The 15,080-nt window shown below is 41.3% G+C and overlaps 1 protein-coding gene across 2 annotated transcripts in view; it reads right to left on the bottom strand.

The window, feature by feature from the left end:
* LOC109402751 (neuropeptide SIFamide receptor) overlaps nucleotides 1–15,080 on the bottom strand; it is a 772,929-nt gene that overhangs the window by 359,023 nt on the left and 398,826 nt on the right. For both annotated transcript variants that reach the window (XM_062859970.1, XM_062859971.1), the window contains exon 3: nucleotides 8,867–8,966. In XM_062859970.1, the coding sequence (XP_062715954.1) occupies nucleotides 8,867–8,966 (100 nt within the window). The remainder of the gene's footprint in view (nucleotides 1–8,866; nucleotides 8,967–15,080) is intronic.

The raw sequence follows: 15,080 nt of genomic DNA, 5'->3' as shown, positions 1-15,080 counted from the left end.
GATCGGTAGTTAATCCGGAAAGTCAGATCCCAACCAGGTGTCCCGGATCGAAGGGAACAGGAGGGTTGCGATCACTGTTTGATTGGCCCTCTACAACCACAAGATAGGGCTGGTCAGAGCAATCCGAATAAAGCACTAAACACAGAAAGACTCAATAATGACGACGTTCCTAACTTACTCAACTCGCTTAAAGACAATTTCCTTGAACACACGCAATAGGACAGATCGGAGAAGTACTAGATTTGTAGTAATGAGCTAAATTCTATTATGGTGAGAAGGTCAATTCTCCGTTTTTGCAATAAAATAGTGCAAAAAGCGTGGGTATTATGATTCCTGGCCTAATTTAATGCTATTTGAGCAAAACTTTGGGCAACAGTGTTGTTATTTTCTCCATTTCTTGCAACATAAACAACATAGTTATCCAAAGTTTTGCTCAAACAGCATCAAATTAGGTAAGGAATCATAATACCCACGCTTTTTGCACCATTTCATTGCAGAAACGGAGAATTGACCTTCTCACCATACTAAAATTCAGCTCATTACTACAAATCTAGTACTACACCGAACGTGCCCCATTGGGTGGTCGAGATCTGTAGTGTGTTAGGTCGATGCCTGGCTATGGCGCTCTATTCGTTATTGAGATTCTCTCGCAGCCAGTGCTGAAAAATTCATTCCGTCATATCTAAATTCAATCACCTACAGCTCATTTTAGAAGCTGAACCGGAGAATATGATATATGAAAAACTTGTGCGGCTAGACCAGTTCTGCAAGAAAGTCACGGAAAAACTGATATTTTTCGAATATTTAAGGTAAATGTCACGGACCATCTTCGAAAAATGCAAATGATATTCACGATGAATATCATTTCGCATTTTTCAAAGGTAGTCCGTGACATTTACCTTAAATATTCGAAAAGTAGCCGTTTTTCCGTGACTTTCTTGTAGAACTGGTCGAGCCGCACAAGTTTTTCAAACATCATACTCTCAGGTTCAGCTTCTAAAATGAGCTGCAAGTGATTGAATTTAGGTATGACGAAATGAAATTTTCAGCACTGCTCGCAGCCAATAGGAGACCGATTGAATAAACGCTCAGTAAAGAATTACAAATGACATCATTTTGAATTAGTAGAAGGTCTTATATACTACCTTATATTATGATTCCGCTACTCAACTAGGCGGGGACGTCGACACCACAGGCTGATCTGCCGGCCTGGATGCTCTTCACTGTCAGCCCTGCTGCTCTTCTTGCTCACCTCCGCAGCTTTCTCTTGTGAGTTCTCCCGCACAGCACGACAACGGAATCCATTTTGCTTCAGAACACTCTCTTTTTCGAAGGTGCAGTGATCGAAAGCGCATGCACTTGGAATGCTAATTGGAACCTGCAAAAACTGCATCGCTCTAGTACCGCATTCCACGGCGGAAGCTAGTTGATCTTCACCGTCGTCAAGTCGATAGATCCCGCTCCGATTATCCTCACGGACCGCCAGGATGGATCACATTCCGACACACCCGTACTCGAAATTGATTAACTTCTCCGCGATAGCACCTGCCCTTTTCTTCCTAGGCAACCTCGTTTTGCTTACGTTGGGCGAACGAATGTGGGCTCAACTGGTGATGTGCTCGATTCTAGTACCACACCGTCCCAAAACCGTGATGCAGCGGGGTGAGAAGCACGAGGACACAGCTCATTCGATTTCAATCCTGTTTCTCACTATCGCCGATGATCTTTCGCCTCTTGTTTACACACACCCGAACTTGACCAACTGATCACTCGCTGCTGATGTCTTGCCACGAATCAGGATATATGTAAGACGGGTATACAGATAGCATGGTCGTGTGTGTGGCCGACGGCTGGTGAATTTTCCCGTTTTTCGATGAATTTTCTGAGTTTCTTATTCTTCTTCTGTTCTTTCGGTTCACGATTGAAATTTGTTATGGAAACTTTTTGCACCATAAAACAGAAAAATTCTTCAAAAGTGCAAATAATGCAGGAAATCGTAAGGCAATTACTAGCACGCATCCCTCTGATGCGATCTGGTAGCAAACATCGATGGTTTTCGCTACTTTTCTGTGATGTTTCAAGATTTGAAGAAACCTCACCAGCAGCTGATTTGGTTTGCCATAACAAATTTCGGCTCATCTTCGGCTCTCTTCGGGTAAACTTTTTTCGTTGCTAACGAAAAATTTCTCACGCATACCTGAGCGTTCGTGTACATTTCCCCCCCCCCCCCTGGCCACGAATGGTTTAAAGCGAATTGACGTCCGCCGAAGCAAAGGGTCAGGGGGGGGAAATGTACACGAACGCTCAGGTATGCGTGAGAAATTTTTCGTTAGCAACGAAAAAAGTTTACCCGAAGAGAGCCGAAGATGAGCCGAAATTTGTTATGGCAAACCAAATCAGCTGCTGGTGAGGTTTCTTCAAATCTTGAAACATCACAGAAAAGTAGCGAAAACCATCGATGTTTGCTACCAGATCGCATCAGAGGGATGCGTGCTAGTAATTGCCTTACGATTTCCTGCATTATTTGCACTTTTGAAGAATTTTTCTGTTTTATGGTGCAAAAAGTTTCCATAACAAATTTCAATCGTGAACCGAAAGAACAGAAGAAGAATAAGAAACTCAGAAAATTCATCGAAAAACGGGAAAATTCACCAGCCGTCGGCCACACACACGACCATGCTATCTGTATACCCGTCTTACATATATCCTGGCAAAGGGTCACCATTCTTTTGGCAGGTCGAATGCTGTCTATTGTTACCACGCCAGATGGTGCCGATAATTTTGGTGTCATGCACTTTCTCTTGCTTTTAGAATTGGGTGATTCACTTGTAGCCATTTTGTAGGACCAGCGAGCGAGAAATGCTGTGTGATACTATTGTTGCTGGATGTTCTCGAGCGGAAGTTCTGATTGCTCCGGAGAATATTTCTGAGAGCACGAGAATATAAGTTGCCCGATGATTGCAGTTCAGTGCTTGATTGAGTGCTGGACGTTATTTCGACCAGTAACTGCGTTTCAAAGTATGTGCTCAAACATATGTAACAGTATCTAGGAGCCAATATGTGCGTAGTAGGTAGACGTGCTCGTAGAGGTAAAATGATCCTCGAGCTCAACGGTGCTAAGGATCGCAAGGGTGGAAGAGGTCCTTGGTGAGGGCTTTTACTGCGGAGGCGACTCTGAAATTTAGAACCTAGAGGAGATCACTAACGCGGAACAGCTCGTCACGGCACTGCAACAATAGTGCAAGGTGCAGGCGGTTACCGTCGTTAGGCTACGGTAGGGCCCAACAGGGACGCAGGTGGCCTTGGTATAGCTACTTGTGGTGGACGCTAATAAGTCCGTTGGAGTACACTGAGGCTACTGTATGTTTTTCATATTTTACATCTTATGAATCAGTAATTTTTATTTTTTTCATCATTTCATAGTTCTCGTATGCTTTTCATACTTTGAAATGCGACATCCATAAGATTTGTCGTATGAAAAATCTCATAAAAAGTATCGTATGAAAATCATAAGAGAGTGGAGCGGACCTGGTGTGATGGTTAGAACACTTGACTATCACGCCGAGGACCTGGGATCGAATCCCACTCCCGACAAACTCGCAAAATGTGAGTTCTTCCTTCGGAAGGGAAGTAAAGCGTGGGTCCCGAGATGAACTAGCCTAGGGCTAAAAATCTGTATTAACGAAAAAAAAAAAATCATAAGATGTGTTATGAAACACCATTGCTAAATAAACAACAAAACTTTTATTAGCATCTGACCACTTCAACTTCCGAAGCGTCGATGGGCGTATGAGTAAAGCAGGCACTCGCCAACCTTGACGTCCCTGGTTCGATTCCAGGTTGCGATTTTTTTTTATTTGTGCAAAATATTTCATATAAATATGTATGATAGTCATACGACATAGTATCAGTTTTTCTACGTTATCGGTATGATTTTCATACGTGAGTGCTATGAAATTTATACAGTAACAGAATGATAATGATAGTTAGCGCTTTGAATCCAAAATCATAGTTCGTAACTATGATTTTCGAAAGAAATTCTTGTGGCAAAAAATCATAGTTGATTCGTATGATTTTCGGAGTTGCAGTATCCTCAGTGTAGGGAAGCCGAAGGTTTGCTAGTCAATGTGCCAACTGACCTTGCACGAGTCACCGAAGGTTTGCTTCAGGTGTCTGGAACCAGGACACAAGTCATGGGACTGCAAAGGCTCTGACAGGAGCAAACTGTGTAGGCGATGCGGTGGCGAAGGCCATAAGTATGTGCCATAAGAGCAGGGCCGGATTTACAAATGTGTGGGCCCGGGGCCACAGCGTTGTGGGGGCTCTTTATAAAGAAGATAAATTTTGCCCATATAACATGGAAAAAAAACAATAACCAACCATACATGTTGATGAAGGTATTGCTTATCCAGAGAAATCATCCAATCTGGCGGAGTGAAGAAGACAAAGAAGACCTGTTCCGCAAACGTCAAACTGCTGCACACTTCAAAATATGCACACAAGCTTGCAACAAAAATAAATAGTTGAAAATCTAAATTATGTTTAATGGCGCTCAGCTGCATACAAAAGTGCTGAAACTACACCTAAAACAGTTCAAAAATAAGTTACATATTGTGGCAGCAATTGTGATTACATAAACCATAAATGAAACATGTTTTATTATTTTTGAATTTTATGGCGTTATCCGAGTACTTTTGACGTTTGCGGAACGACTGCGGCAGTCGAAACCACCGCAACCCCGTTGGATTTTTTTCTATTTGACCGCAATATTAATGTAGTTATGGAAGGAGAATCTAGAACATTATGTAGAAAAATGTCAATACATATCCATTGAAATTCTAGCGTGAACATTATAAAATGGGAAAAAAATCTTTTCAAGAGTGCATTCGCCGCATTGAATACCAGATTTAGCCAAAATTCAAGTCAGAGTTCACAGAGAAACTGCAAGAAGTATTTATAGTCGAAATGTTCAAAAAAAATCTAGTAAAATTTGTAGTGCAATCGGTGGTGTCGTTTTGCGAAATTCAAAGAGAATTTATATTGGATCTCTGTTGTAATCTCTGGAAAAGTTGCTGGTCGATCATCATAAAGAATTAACACTTAAAAAACATGTTCTACCGCGATTGTTAGGGAAGGTTTTGGGGACCAATCAAAACAATTTTCCACATTACTCTGATATTGAAGAGAATATTCTTATAAAAATTGCATAGAAATTTATGGTAAGATCGTGATGGAATTTTCGACTCAATTTCCAATAGAATTTTGTTTAAATTTCTTTAAAATTTTGAGCGGAAAACCCCGACAATTTTTTTGCCAATTTCTCTACAAATTTCTACTGAATTTTCTCAATCTATTTCGTCAGGAGTTCGCCAAGGATTCAACCTCATTTTAGTGAGAAACTCTCTACTCAAAAAATTCTGACTAAAACTCTTCACAATAATCTGTCTTAAACTCATGCTAGATTTCCTCTAAAAAAATGATTCAACATATTTGGTGTTCTTCGATTTGAGTAAGTCGTAAGCTTTCTAAGTAAAATCAATCTCAAGAATTCCAAAAACACTTCTAAATTTCAAATAAAAATCCTTTGATTCTTACAAGAACTTTGTAGAAAATTCTTAAAAAAAATTTCAGAATAAACCAAACAAATTTATGAACTTTATTATTCTGTAATTTATAGAGGTTTGGAGATCCTCTAGAATTAAGTCGAAGATTTTTTTCAGGATGTCCGAAAAATTTTCTTAAGAAAATGTACAACAAAAACAAATGATAATAAATTTTGGATGTGATATTTGAAATTTCGTAAATAGATGGACAAGTATTTGCTGTCTTACTCAAAAGAATTGTATACATTCAGACAGTTGTCAGTAGTTCGAATTAAGGGAAACTTCTTGTACCAATTTTTTTTTTGCTTCACATTTTTTTTCGTGAAGTGAAATTTTGTGGGGGGCCCTAAAATGTGGGGACCCGGGGTCCTGCCCCCCCTTAAATCCGGCATTGCATAAGAGATACTACACACCGTCTACATCCAGAGGCTGTACAGACTGAACATAACTTACACTAGACAACGGACAACACGACATCCAGTGGCCCAATGAAGAATTTTTCGTGCGACAAAAAGTTTTCACCGATTGGAGTGGAAATCGAACCCACGCTCCGTGGCTTACAATACGTCTAAACGACAGGCGCCACTAACCGCACGGCCACGAAACCCATAAGGAGCAAGACTGCAAGATACCCGGCCTTCAGAGAAGTCGTAGCGAACAAATCACAGTACAGGTAATGCAGCTGAACCTGAACTACTGTGACGCAGCTCAGAAACTGCGCTTCAAAGGGCTTTTTTTCTCATCATGATCCTAGTCCTCGGCCGTCTTTCTTAGGACCACCGGTGACTGGGGCTGGCGATGAGGAGAAGGTCACCGACGAGGAACTTGCGAGGATAGCAAAATACTATAGCGTAGGTAAGGCCCCAGGTATCAGTAGGTCGGCTTCGGAGGACAGAGTTCCGAACATGGCCTTAAAAGTAGCCATTGCAGAGGCTCCTGAGAAGTTAGGTGCCAAAAGCTGGGACACCATCTGGCAATCGGGCAATGTCCCGGATGATGTCCAATAGCTCTGCACATCTATCACATAAAATGCCCCTCAAATGGCTCATCTATATATACAACTAGCTGTCCCGGCAAACTTTGTCTTGCCCGGTTGTGGTGATTTGATAACTGTTGAGGTCATTGCAGCACCGCACTCTAGATTGGTTTTATTTCGATCGAGCTGAATTTCTTCCAAAATCATAAAAAATCAGTAATTTCACAATTTTCCTACTTTTTTAATTGATTTTCTTAACTTTTACTACTTATAAACACAGCCGCCATGAATACGAATCAAACCATGCAAGAGTGACCCTGATCGATCCACCCGTTTGTGAGTTTTGTTGCCTCAAAGGGACTTCGAACTCATTTATATATATATAGATGTATCTATATATACAACTAGCTGTCCCGGCAAACTTTGTCTTGCCGTCTTGTGATGGTTTGACAACTGTTGAGCTCAAAATAGCACCGCACTCTAGATTGATTTCATTTCGGTCGTGTTGATTTCCTTCCCAGCTCATAGAAAATCAGTTCTTTTTCAATTTTGTTACTTTTCTAGTTGATTTTCGTAACTTTTTGTACATATAAACACAGCCACCATGAAAACGAATCGAACCGTGAAAGAGCAATCCTAATCGGTTCAGCCGTTTGTGAGTTTTGTTGCCTCAAAGGGATTTCAAACTCATTTTTATATATATATAGATACCTATATATACAATGTATAACAATGCAGCGGCATACGTGGGACCGCGCATAACTTGCGAACGGAAGGTCCGATTTTGATCGTCTTAGTTTTGTTCTGTTAGTTTTCACCCAAGGAAGCTTTATGAGGCAAAAAACGTGGAAAAATTGAGAGTTTTTGAAAATTGATTTTCAATACATTTTGACCGGGGACTTGGTCTTGGCAAGAAACTTGAAACGCCAAAAAACGCAGTAGGCAAGACAAAGTTTGCCGGGTACAGCTAGTTTTATATAATTTCAGAAGTTATTTTTAAGGAATAACAGTGATTTACATTATAGAAACCTTAAATATCGTACAAATTCGACGGTTCAAGTCTTCGCTGCCATCCATCGCTCGCGTTGCAAATCATATTTGGCAAACTATTGAGCTAATTATCGGCGTCACATTCTGCTGGATGCATGCTAATAATTTAGCTATTCTCGGAAGATAAATCCTACCAGCCAGAGCAGTCATGCATTCTGTGACTTGTTGAGAACTGTGTGTAGAATCATCTTCTCGGTCTTATGCGCGCAATATAGGGTATTGGTTCCCTTATTAAGCATGTGGCTCCCATTTTCATCCCACGAAAAACAAAGGATTGAAGCGCTGTTTGTTTTGTTTCTTATTTTTGTATTTTTTGTTAGAAGTGAGCACCCATGAAAACAAAAAGAACGGAGTCAATCGGTGCCGTAATCGCTTGTTTTCGAATAGGATGAAAATGGGAGCATGAGATTACTGATGGCACACATACCCTATGTACACATGCATGTCAGCCTGCACTGGCATTCAGCTCCCGCCACCGATGATCGCATAGATGGGGTGGAATGCACTAGATTACCCCAGAGAGAATGGGGGGCGAGGAAATTCCAGCTGTCACCAGTTCATCTGCTCGCGCGCTCGTTGAAAAACAACTCTTTCCATCACCACCGCAAACCTCTCATTTCACGCATCAGCTGGTTGGTTGGCTGGTTGATTGGTTGGATAGCATCACAAACATAGACATTCTTTTCGGAAAGCTATTTCAAAACTTTTCGGTCCGAGTGTCATTCATCGCAAGATACAAACGTTCAACTATATAGAGGGTAAGAGTGGAAAATCAATCTAAGTTGAATGAATTCTGTATGTATAGAAAACTAGTGATGTTGAAACGAATAAAAATCGTCACTAAGCTTCAAATTTTTATGGACAAAATAAATAGTTTTGATAGTAAGCTTGATCTGTTGAAGCACAGTTGTCACAATCAAATGAGCGATAGTTTTATGATCAAGTTTACATCTTAGAATGGAATATCAGCATACATTGAAACTGTCTCCACTTTACTATCTTTCCTATATTTTCCTATCTAGCTATATTTTTCTTAAATTTAGTGTCATCGGTGCGTAATAGACGGTTCTCTTCTGTTATCCCTCACATCTGCAATCAACTACTGAATATCTTCGGGTATCTTCGTCACTTTGCAATGGATAAAGCACTTTTTACATAAATACACACCACTTGCACCACACCACAATGTCAAATTTGCAATAAACGATTCAGATGGAGAGATTGAGGTACGACTTACCGATCCAGCGAGACTGCTATCAAACTGTAAACGGAAGCCGCCACGGAAACTCCCTGTATGTAAGGTACGGTTTTGCACATCAGCCAACCCAGCATCCACGCTGAAAATGGAAAGATAAATAGAACAAAATTTAAAGTTTTTCATATAATACATTTCAATTAATATTATACTTGAATGCCGCCAGCCTTTAACAAAATGTTATTATTTTTTAAATAAACTCATATTTTGCCCTATAAGGGGTCGTTCATTAACCTCGTTGGTACTTATAAGGAGGAGAAGGCCAAACAGTATGGTCCATACAAATCAAAAAAAAAAAAAATCAGCGTCTAGTACTTGGTGCACTTGATGCGAGGGTGAATCTTTTTAGACGGCAGCTGCTTCTGGAGTCCATAGTAGTCATGATTTCCACTGATGATGCGCCTTCGTATTTCACGACTCACGTTGTTGTCAGCCGTCAGTATGGATCCGAGGTAGACGAATTCCTCCACCATCTCTAAAGTATCCCTGGTCGTGTTCGGTTCCGCCTGCCAGTATGTTCTTTGTTTTGGACGTATTCACCAACAGTCCTACCTTTGCTGCTTCGCGTTTCAGGCGAGTGTACTGCTCTGCCATCGTTACAAATCCTCTGGCGATAATGCCCATGTCATCCTCAAAGCACACAAATTGATCGGATTTTGTGAAAACCGTATCCCGGCTCGTCGCATCACACCTTCCAGAGCGATATTGTAGAGTAGGCATGAGAGTCCATCACCTTGTTGCAGTCCCCGGCGAGATTTAAATAAACTGGATAGTTCACCCGAAACCCTTACGCAGTTTTGAACACCGTCCATCGTTGCTTTAATCAGTCTAGTCAGCTTCCCAGAAAAGTCGTTTTCGTCCATGATTCTCCATAGCTCTGCGCGGTCGATACTGTCCTATGCCGCTTTGAAGTCGATGAACAGGTAATGGGTTGGGACCTGGTATTCACGGCATTTCTGGAGGATTTGCCGTACGGTAAAGATCTAGTCCGTTGTCGACCGGCCGTATATGAAGCCGGCTTGATAAGGAATAGCACTATGTAGGCAGCATTCAAAATAGTGATCGCCCTGAAGTTCTCACATTCCAAATGGTCGCCTTTCTTGTGAATGGGGCAGATTACCACTTCCTTCCACTCCTCCGGTAGCTGTTCGGTTTCCCAGATCCTGACTATCAGCCGATGCAGACAGGTGGCCAACTTTCCTGGGCCCATCTTGATGAGTTCAGCTGCGATACCTTCCTTACCAGCTGCTTTGTTGGTTTTGAGCTGGTGAATGGCATCCTTAACTTCCCTCAGCGTGGGAGTTGGTTCATTTCCGTCTTCCGCTGCACTGGCGTCGTCGTTCCTTCCGTTGCCGTGGTCTCCCGTGCCTACGTTCGCCATTCAGGTGCTGATCGAAATGCTGCTTTCACCTTTCGATCACCTCATGTCCGCTCGTCAAGAGGCCTCCGTCCTTATCTCTGCACATTTCGGCTGAGCTTCTGGTAGAACTTCCGTGTTTCTTGGGAACGGCACAGCAGTTCAATTTCCTCGCACTCCGTTTCTTCTTTATATATAAAAATGCAGTGGCATACGTGGGACCGCACATAACTCACGAATGGAACGTTGGATTTGGGTCGTCTTTGTTTTGTTCTGATATTTTTTACCCAAGGAAGGTTTATGAGGCATAAAACATGGAGAAATTGAGATTTCAAGAAAATCGATTTTTCAAGCATTTTTGGACTTAGGCTTGGAACGTCAAAAAACACAGTAGGCAAGACAAAGTTTTCCGGGGCAGCTAGTTTTGTATAAAATAAAACGTAAATTAAACAAAAATGTCCATTTACCTGTTTTAATGAGATGTGTTGTGTTAAAGAAGCATGCGTGCATCTTATATGGTTAATTCACATCATTCTCACTTTTAAAACATGCTTGTATTCCTATTTGGGTAAATTTTGTCCAAAATTTAGGTTTTATGATGTTAATCTTTGATATAACTGTTATTTTCATGAAAATCAGCCCAAGTTGAGCTTACTTACAAATTTCTTACCATATCATCACTAAAACTGTATTGTTTAAGCCTAAGTATATCTATTTGGTACATAACTTGAGATACAAACTCAAAATTTATCCATATGGACTCTATTTTGCTACCGTAGAATGAAAAACTTTTCGAACATTTTTCATGCGTGCCGGAGAAAACGGATTTCATAAAACGGAAGTGTACTGCTAGGCTTAAAAAAACAAATAGAAAATAAAGTTATTCTAAACCGTATGCTTTATTTAATCAGTATTATGTGGCCTTTCAATACATGTATTCACTTTGAAAATATGAATCACATATGTAAAATAAAAAGGTATTTCCTAAATTTGTGTTTTGTATGAGAACTTATTGGACACGGTGTATATATCACCCATCACGATGAAAGCTGTTCCCAGCTCACGTGTGTTGCTGTAGCTCTGGTAGATGGTATGATTACCTCTAAACGCTCGCACCATGGATCCTGTCCAACACACCTCCTGCACCGCTACGATGCCGAACCTGCGATCCTTCGGTAGATCGGCGCGTATGAACCGAGTTTCCAATCGCAAGTCCTTTGTGTTCACTGGGGTCGTTGTCGTTGGTCTCGGCTCGTGTTGCTGATTTTCCGTTACAATGTTTTTTTTTTACGGCTGGCTCGTAGGGCCTCACACCAGCCTCCTACTTTCCGGAGGACCGTAGTACACAGTTGAGCTTAGAGTGCTTCCGAGGCATCTGGGACGTTGATCAGCCGCCCCTAACATGGAGATCAGACGATGTTGTGATCCGCTCCACCTGGGGAACAGACGCTCAGGTTTGCAGAAGCAAACCCCCCTTCCCTGTCAGGCTACGACCAAAGTTCCCACCGAAGTTGGTCAACCGATCTTCCCTTAGGTTGCTCGTAGTTTCCATGTCGTATCCCACCTCGCGGAGGTAGGGATAGGAGTTGCTGGGAAGAGGCTGGTGGATCACAATGGGATCTGAATTTCGCAGCATACCCAGCCTTAACCATGCCGAGATCCACGCATAATTCGCTTTAAAATATAAAACAATAATTTCAAAATCAAGCTTCATGAGCTTACGTTGCAACAAAACCATACGAACGAACTTCACACGAATCTTGAATCGAGTTCTCCATCAAGGTCATCTTCTGGGTAGGCATAATTCTATTCATGTCCTCCCACCAAGGAATCCGGCTTCCTCCTTTTCGCCTTAAACTCACCTCAACCACCCACCATCCAGAGAGCAGCACATCATCCATTCAGCTAGGCTTGCATAGCTCTTCTTGATTCTTGTTGGTTGGTGGCTCACATCGGCGGCTAAGGGCCACTTCCTCCTCAACAAGTGCCCCTCTGCTGCTGCTACCTGCTAGCCAAACCAAGAACCGAGCTGAGCTGAGTGATGATGAATGAGCAGCATGCTCGCAAAATGTGCAAAGAAATGACTGCGTCTCTGTGTCAACGTCCCATTTCCCTATGGCACTCGGCCGGCGCACTTGTGGTAGGAAGAATCGGGATGAAATGCACCTTAGGGGGTGAAATGAGATCTGCAGTGCGATGTGTTAACAAAACATAAGAAATCATGTCACATCTATGGAATGTGGACTGTTTCAATATTTTGTTGACTGCTGGTGTTCAGCATAACCATGCTGAGGGTGACGGATTCGGTTCTCGATCGGTCAAGAATCTTGGGCATAGGGCGCTGTCCATAAACTACGTAGACTCATTTTTGACCATCGCAGACACCACCTCCCCCCCTCCCTCGTAGACTTTTGTCCACACAAAATTTTCGAAATTTGTAAGGAGCGTAGACTTCATCCAGACCCTTCAAACCCCACCCCCTCAAAGTCTACGTAGTTTACGGACAGCCCCAGTATCCTCGTACCTGTGACACGATGTACATATGCAATATTGACATTAGCAGAATAAGTTCTCAGATAATTACCGTGGATAGAACACTTAGCTGAGAAGCAGGCTTTTTCTCAGCATAAACGTTGCACCAAAAAAAAAAAAGATGTTATACATTTAAAGGAACTTCTTAGTATTTAACCTTTTCAACAAATTTGTAAGCGGGAACTTGGACAAAAACATGGTCAAAAAATGGAAAATAAGTGAACTTTTGAAGAACTTCCTGTTAACGGTTACATTTTACCCATTCCTCATTCACGGTCGTCGGTGTATACGAAACCAACCCCCCATCCATCGCGCTACATGCATTCGTACCGATGGGGATACTCGGCGAAGCGTTATGTTGCTTCTCCTAACGCCGCCGTCAACTTCTTCTCTAAGCAGCGCTTACATAACCAAAGGCGCAAAAGTTCAACAGTCACCACACACCGCTCACGTAAGACCAAGCCAGGCTGATAAAGAGTGGCATGGTGGCTGGCTCCTCGGTGCCATAGGCGCCACAACTCAACTCGCTCAACTCACCTCGCTACAAGTGTTGGCAAATATTGAAATTCGCAATTTCTCACGACGGTGCGAAAAGAGGCTGACAAACGATTATTGCAACAGCGCGGCGGTGAGCGCGTGTCTTCGCCAGTGGATGCCGTACCTCAATCGAAAATGTACAATCAAACTGCCGAAACAATAGATGGAAATCCGAGAAAATTTCAAACTTGGGGTCGCTGGTCAGAGTAGGATAAAGTGTTGTTTAAATTTCCTCGATTTCATTGACTGTCTGGTTCCCTAGTATTATAAAAATCTATAAAATTTAGTTTCTATCCAATAAGTTTTTGTAGACTTTAAAATAAAGCTACATATGTGCTGGATTCGAAAAGGGTTTAAAAATCTTACATCTGATGTATTTCTTATGTGAATAAAGTCTGTATCCGCAAAAATCGGGACACAGAAGTACGACTGTAGCTCTGTAATGAATCGGTTAAATTGGTCAAATAATTGACTGAGAACTCTTTAGTGTATGTTTATTATTTGCGCCAAATTTAAAAAAAGATCGATGTATTACTTTGAACTGTGGATGAACAACAAACAGACGTTGTACAATCATGATCAATTTTCATTCGCATAAAAGATGATTCTTTTACGCCACAGTTCAAAGTTCTGTGACGATAATTATGAAATTTCGTTGGAAGTTATGATAGTTATAGAGACCAGGGTACGAAAAACGGATCACGTCAAAAAACAAACGCTTTGTCCTAAGCGGTGCATGTTGGTAACAAAGGCGCTCCGCAACAAACGCATGTCAGGCGATGAGAGCAATAAAACAAACATCGCTTGTCGTGCGTGTACTGATATTCCGGCATTTCTGCTGAAATTTTCGGCCCACATTATCGCATTCATAAGCATTTGGACGGAATAAGACTCTTGCAAACCTCAGAATTGAGTTTTTAAAACTTGTTGTAAAACAATGCGAAAATCACGATGTGAATAGAACGAGACAAATATTCCTACCGTTTTTGTTGTGAACATACTCGGGAGCGATTTTGTCATTATCTGCTAACGAAAAAACAAAGCGTTGTTGCTGTGCCTTCTTTGTTGCCTATTTTTCGCTTGCGGTGGCATATTCTGCGTACACTGATAGAGACACTTTCTTGCAAAACTTCATCAACTTTGATCAATTGGTTTCAAAGCTACTGGTGTTGATAGGGATGACTGATAGTGAAAATTTTTCGTGATTTTCCTGTGCGATGTTTGCCTATTCATAACTTTAGAATTACTCTGCCAATGTTCATGAAATTTTCACAGAAGATAGTTGTTTATGTACACTCCCGATCAAAAGTTTGGGGTCACCCCCTCAAAAACATATCATTTTTTTAGACCCATATCTCCGCCAATTTGCGTCCGATTTCAAAACCCTAGGTTTCATTTAAAAGATAATAAGTCAAACAACCTTTGAACATGATTTAAAAGAAACTTAAAAAAAATGTCTGTAAACTTAACCCAAAGTTGCCAAATTTTCTAAAAAAATGAATATAAACTTACGGCAGTGTCGCTGGAAATTGGGTCGACCAAATTTCAAGGTGAGAGCGGTAATATAACCCATTTTCTATTAGCTTTCAACTGTTTTTTACAGAACTTAGCTAAAAAATCTAGAAAAAAAAATGTTAAGTAAATTAACCCTTAATGTCATCGACCAAAAGTTTGGGGTCACCCCTCAATATGTATCAACCAAATGTTTGGGGTCACTTTCGTAAAACATGAAAAAGTGATTTGGTGATATCTTTGTCATCTATAGTTCAG

The sequence above is a fragment of the Aedes albopictus genome, chromosome 3 (assembly GCF_035046485.1).
Source record: "Aedes albopictus strain Foshan chromosome 3, AalbF5, whole genome shotgun sequence".
In the NCBI taxonomy this organism is placed as follows: Eukaryota; Metazoa; Arthropoda; class Insecta; order Diptera; family Culicidae; genus Aedes; species Aedes albopictus.
This window is presented reverse-complemented; position numbering and strand designations above follow the sequence as displayed.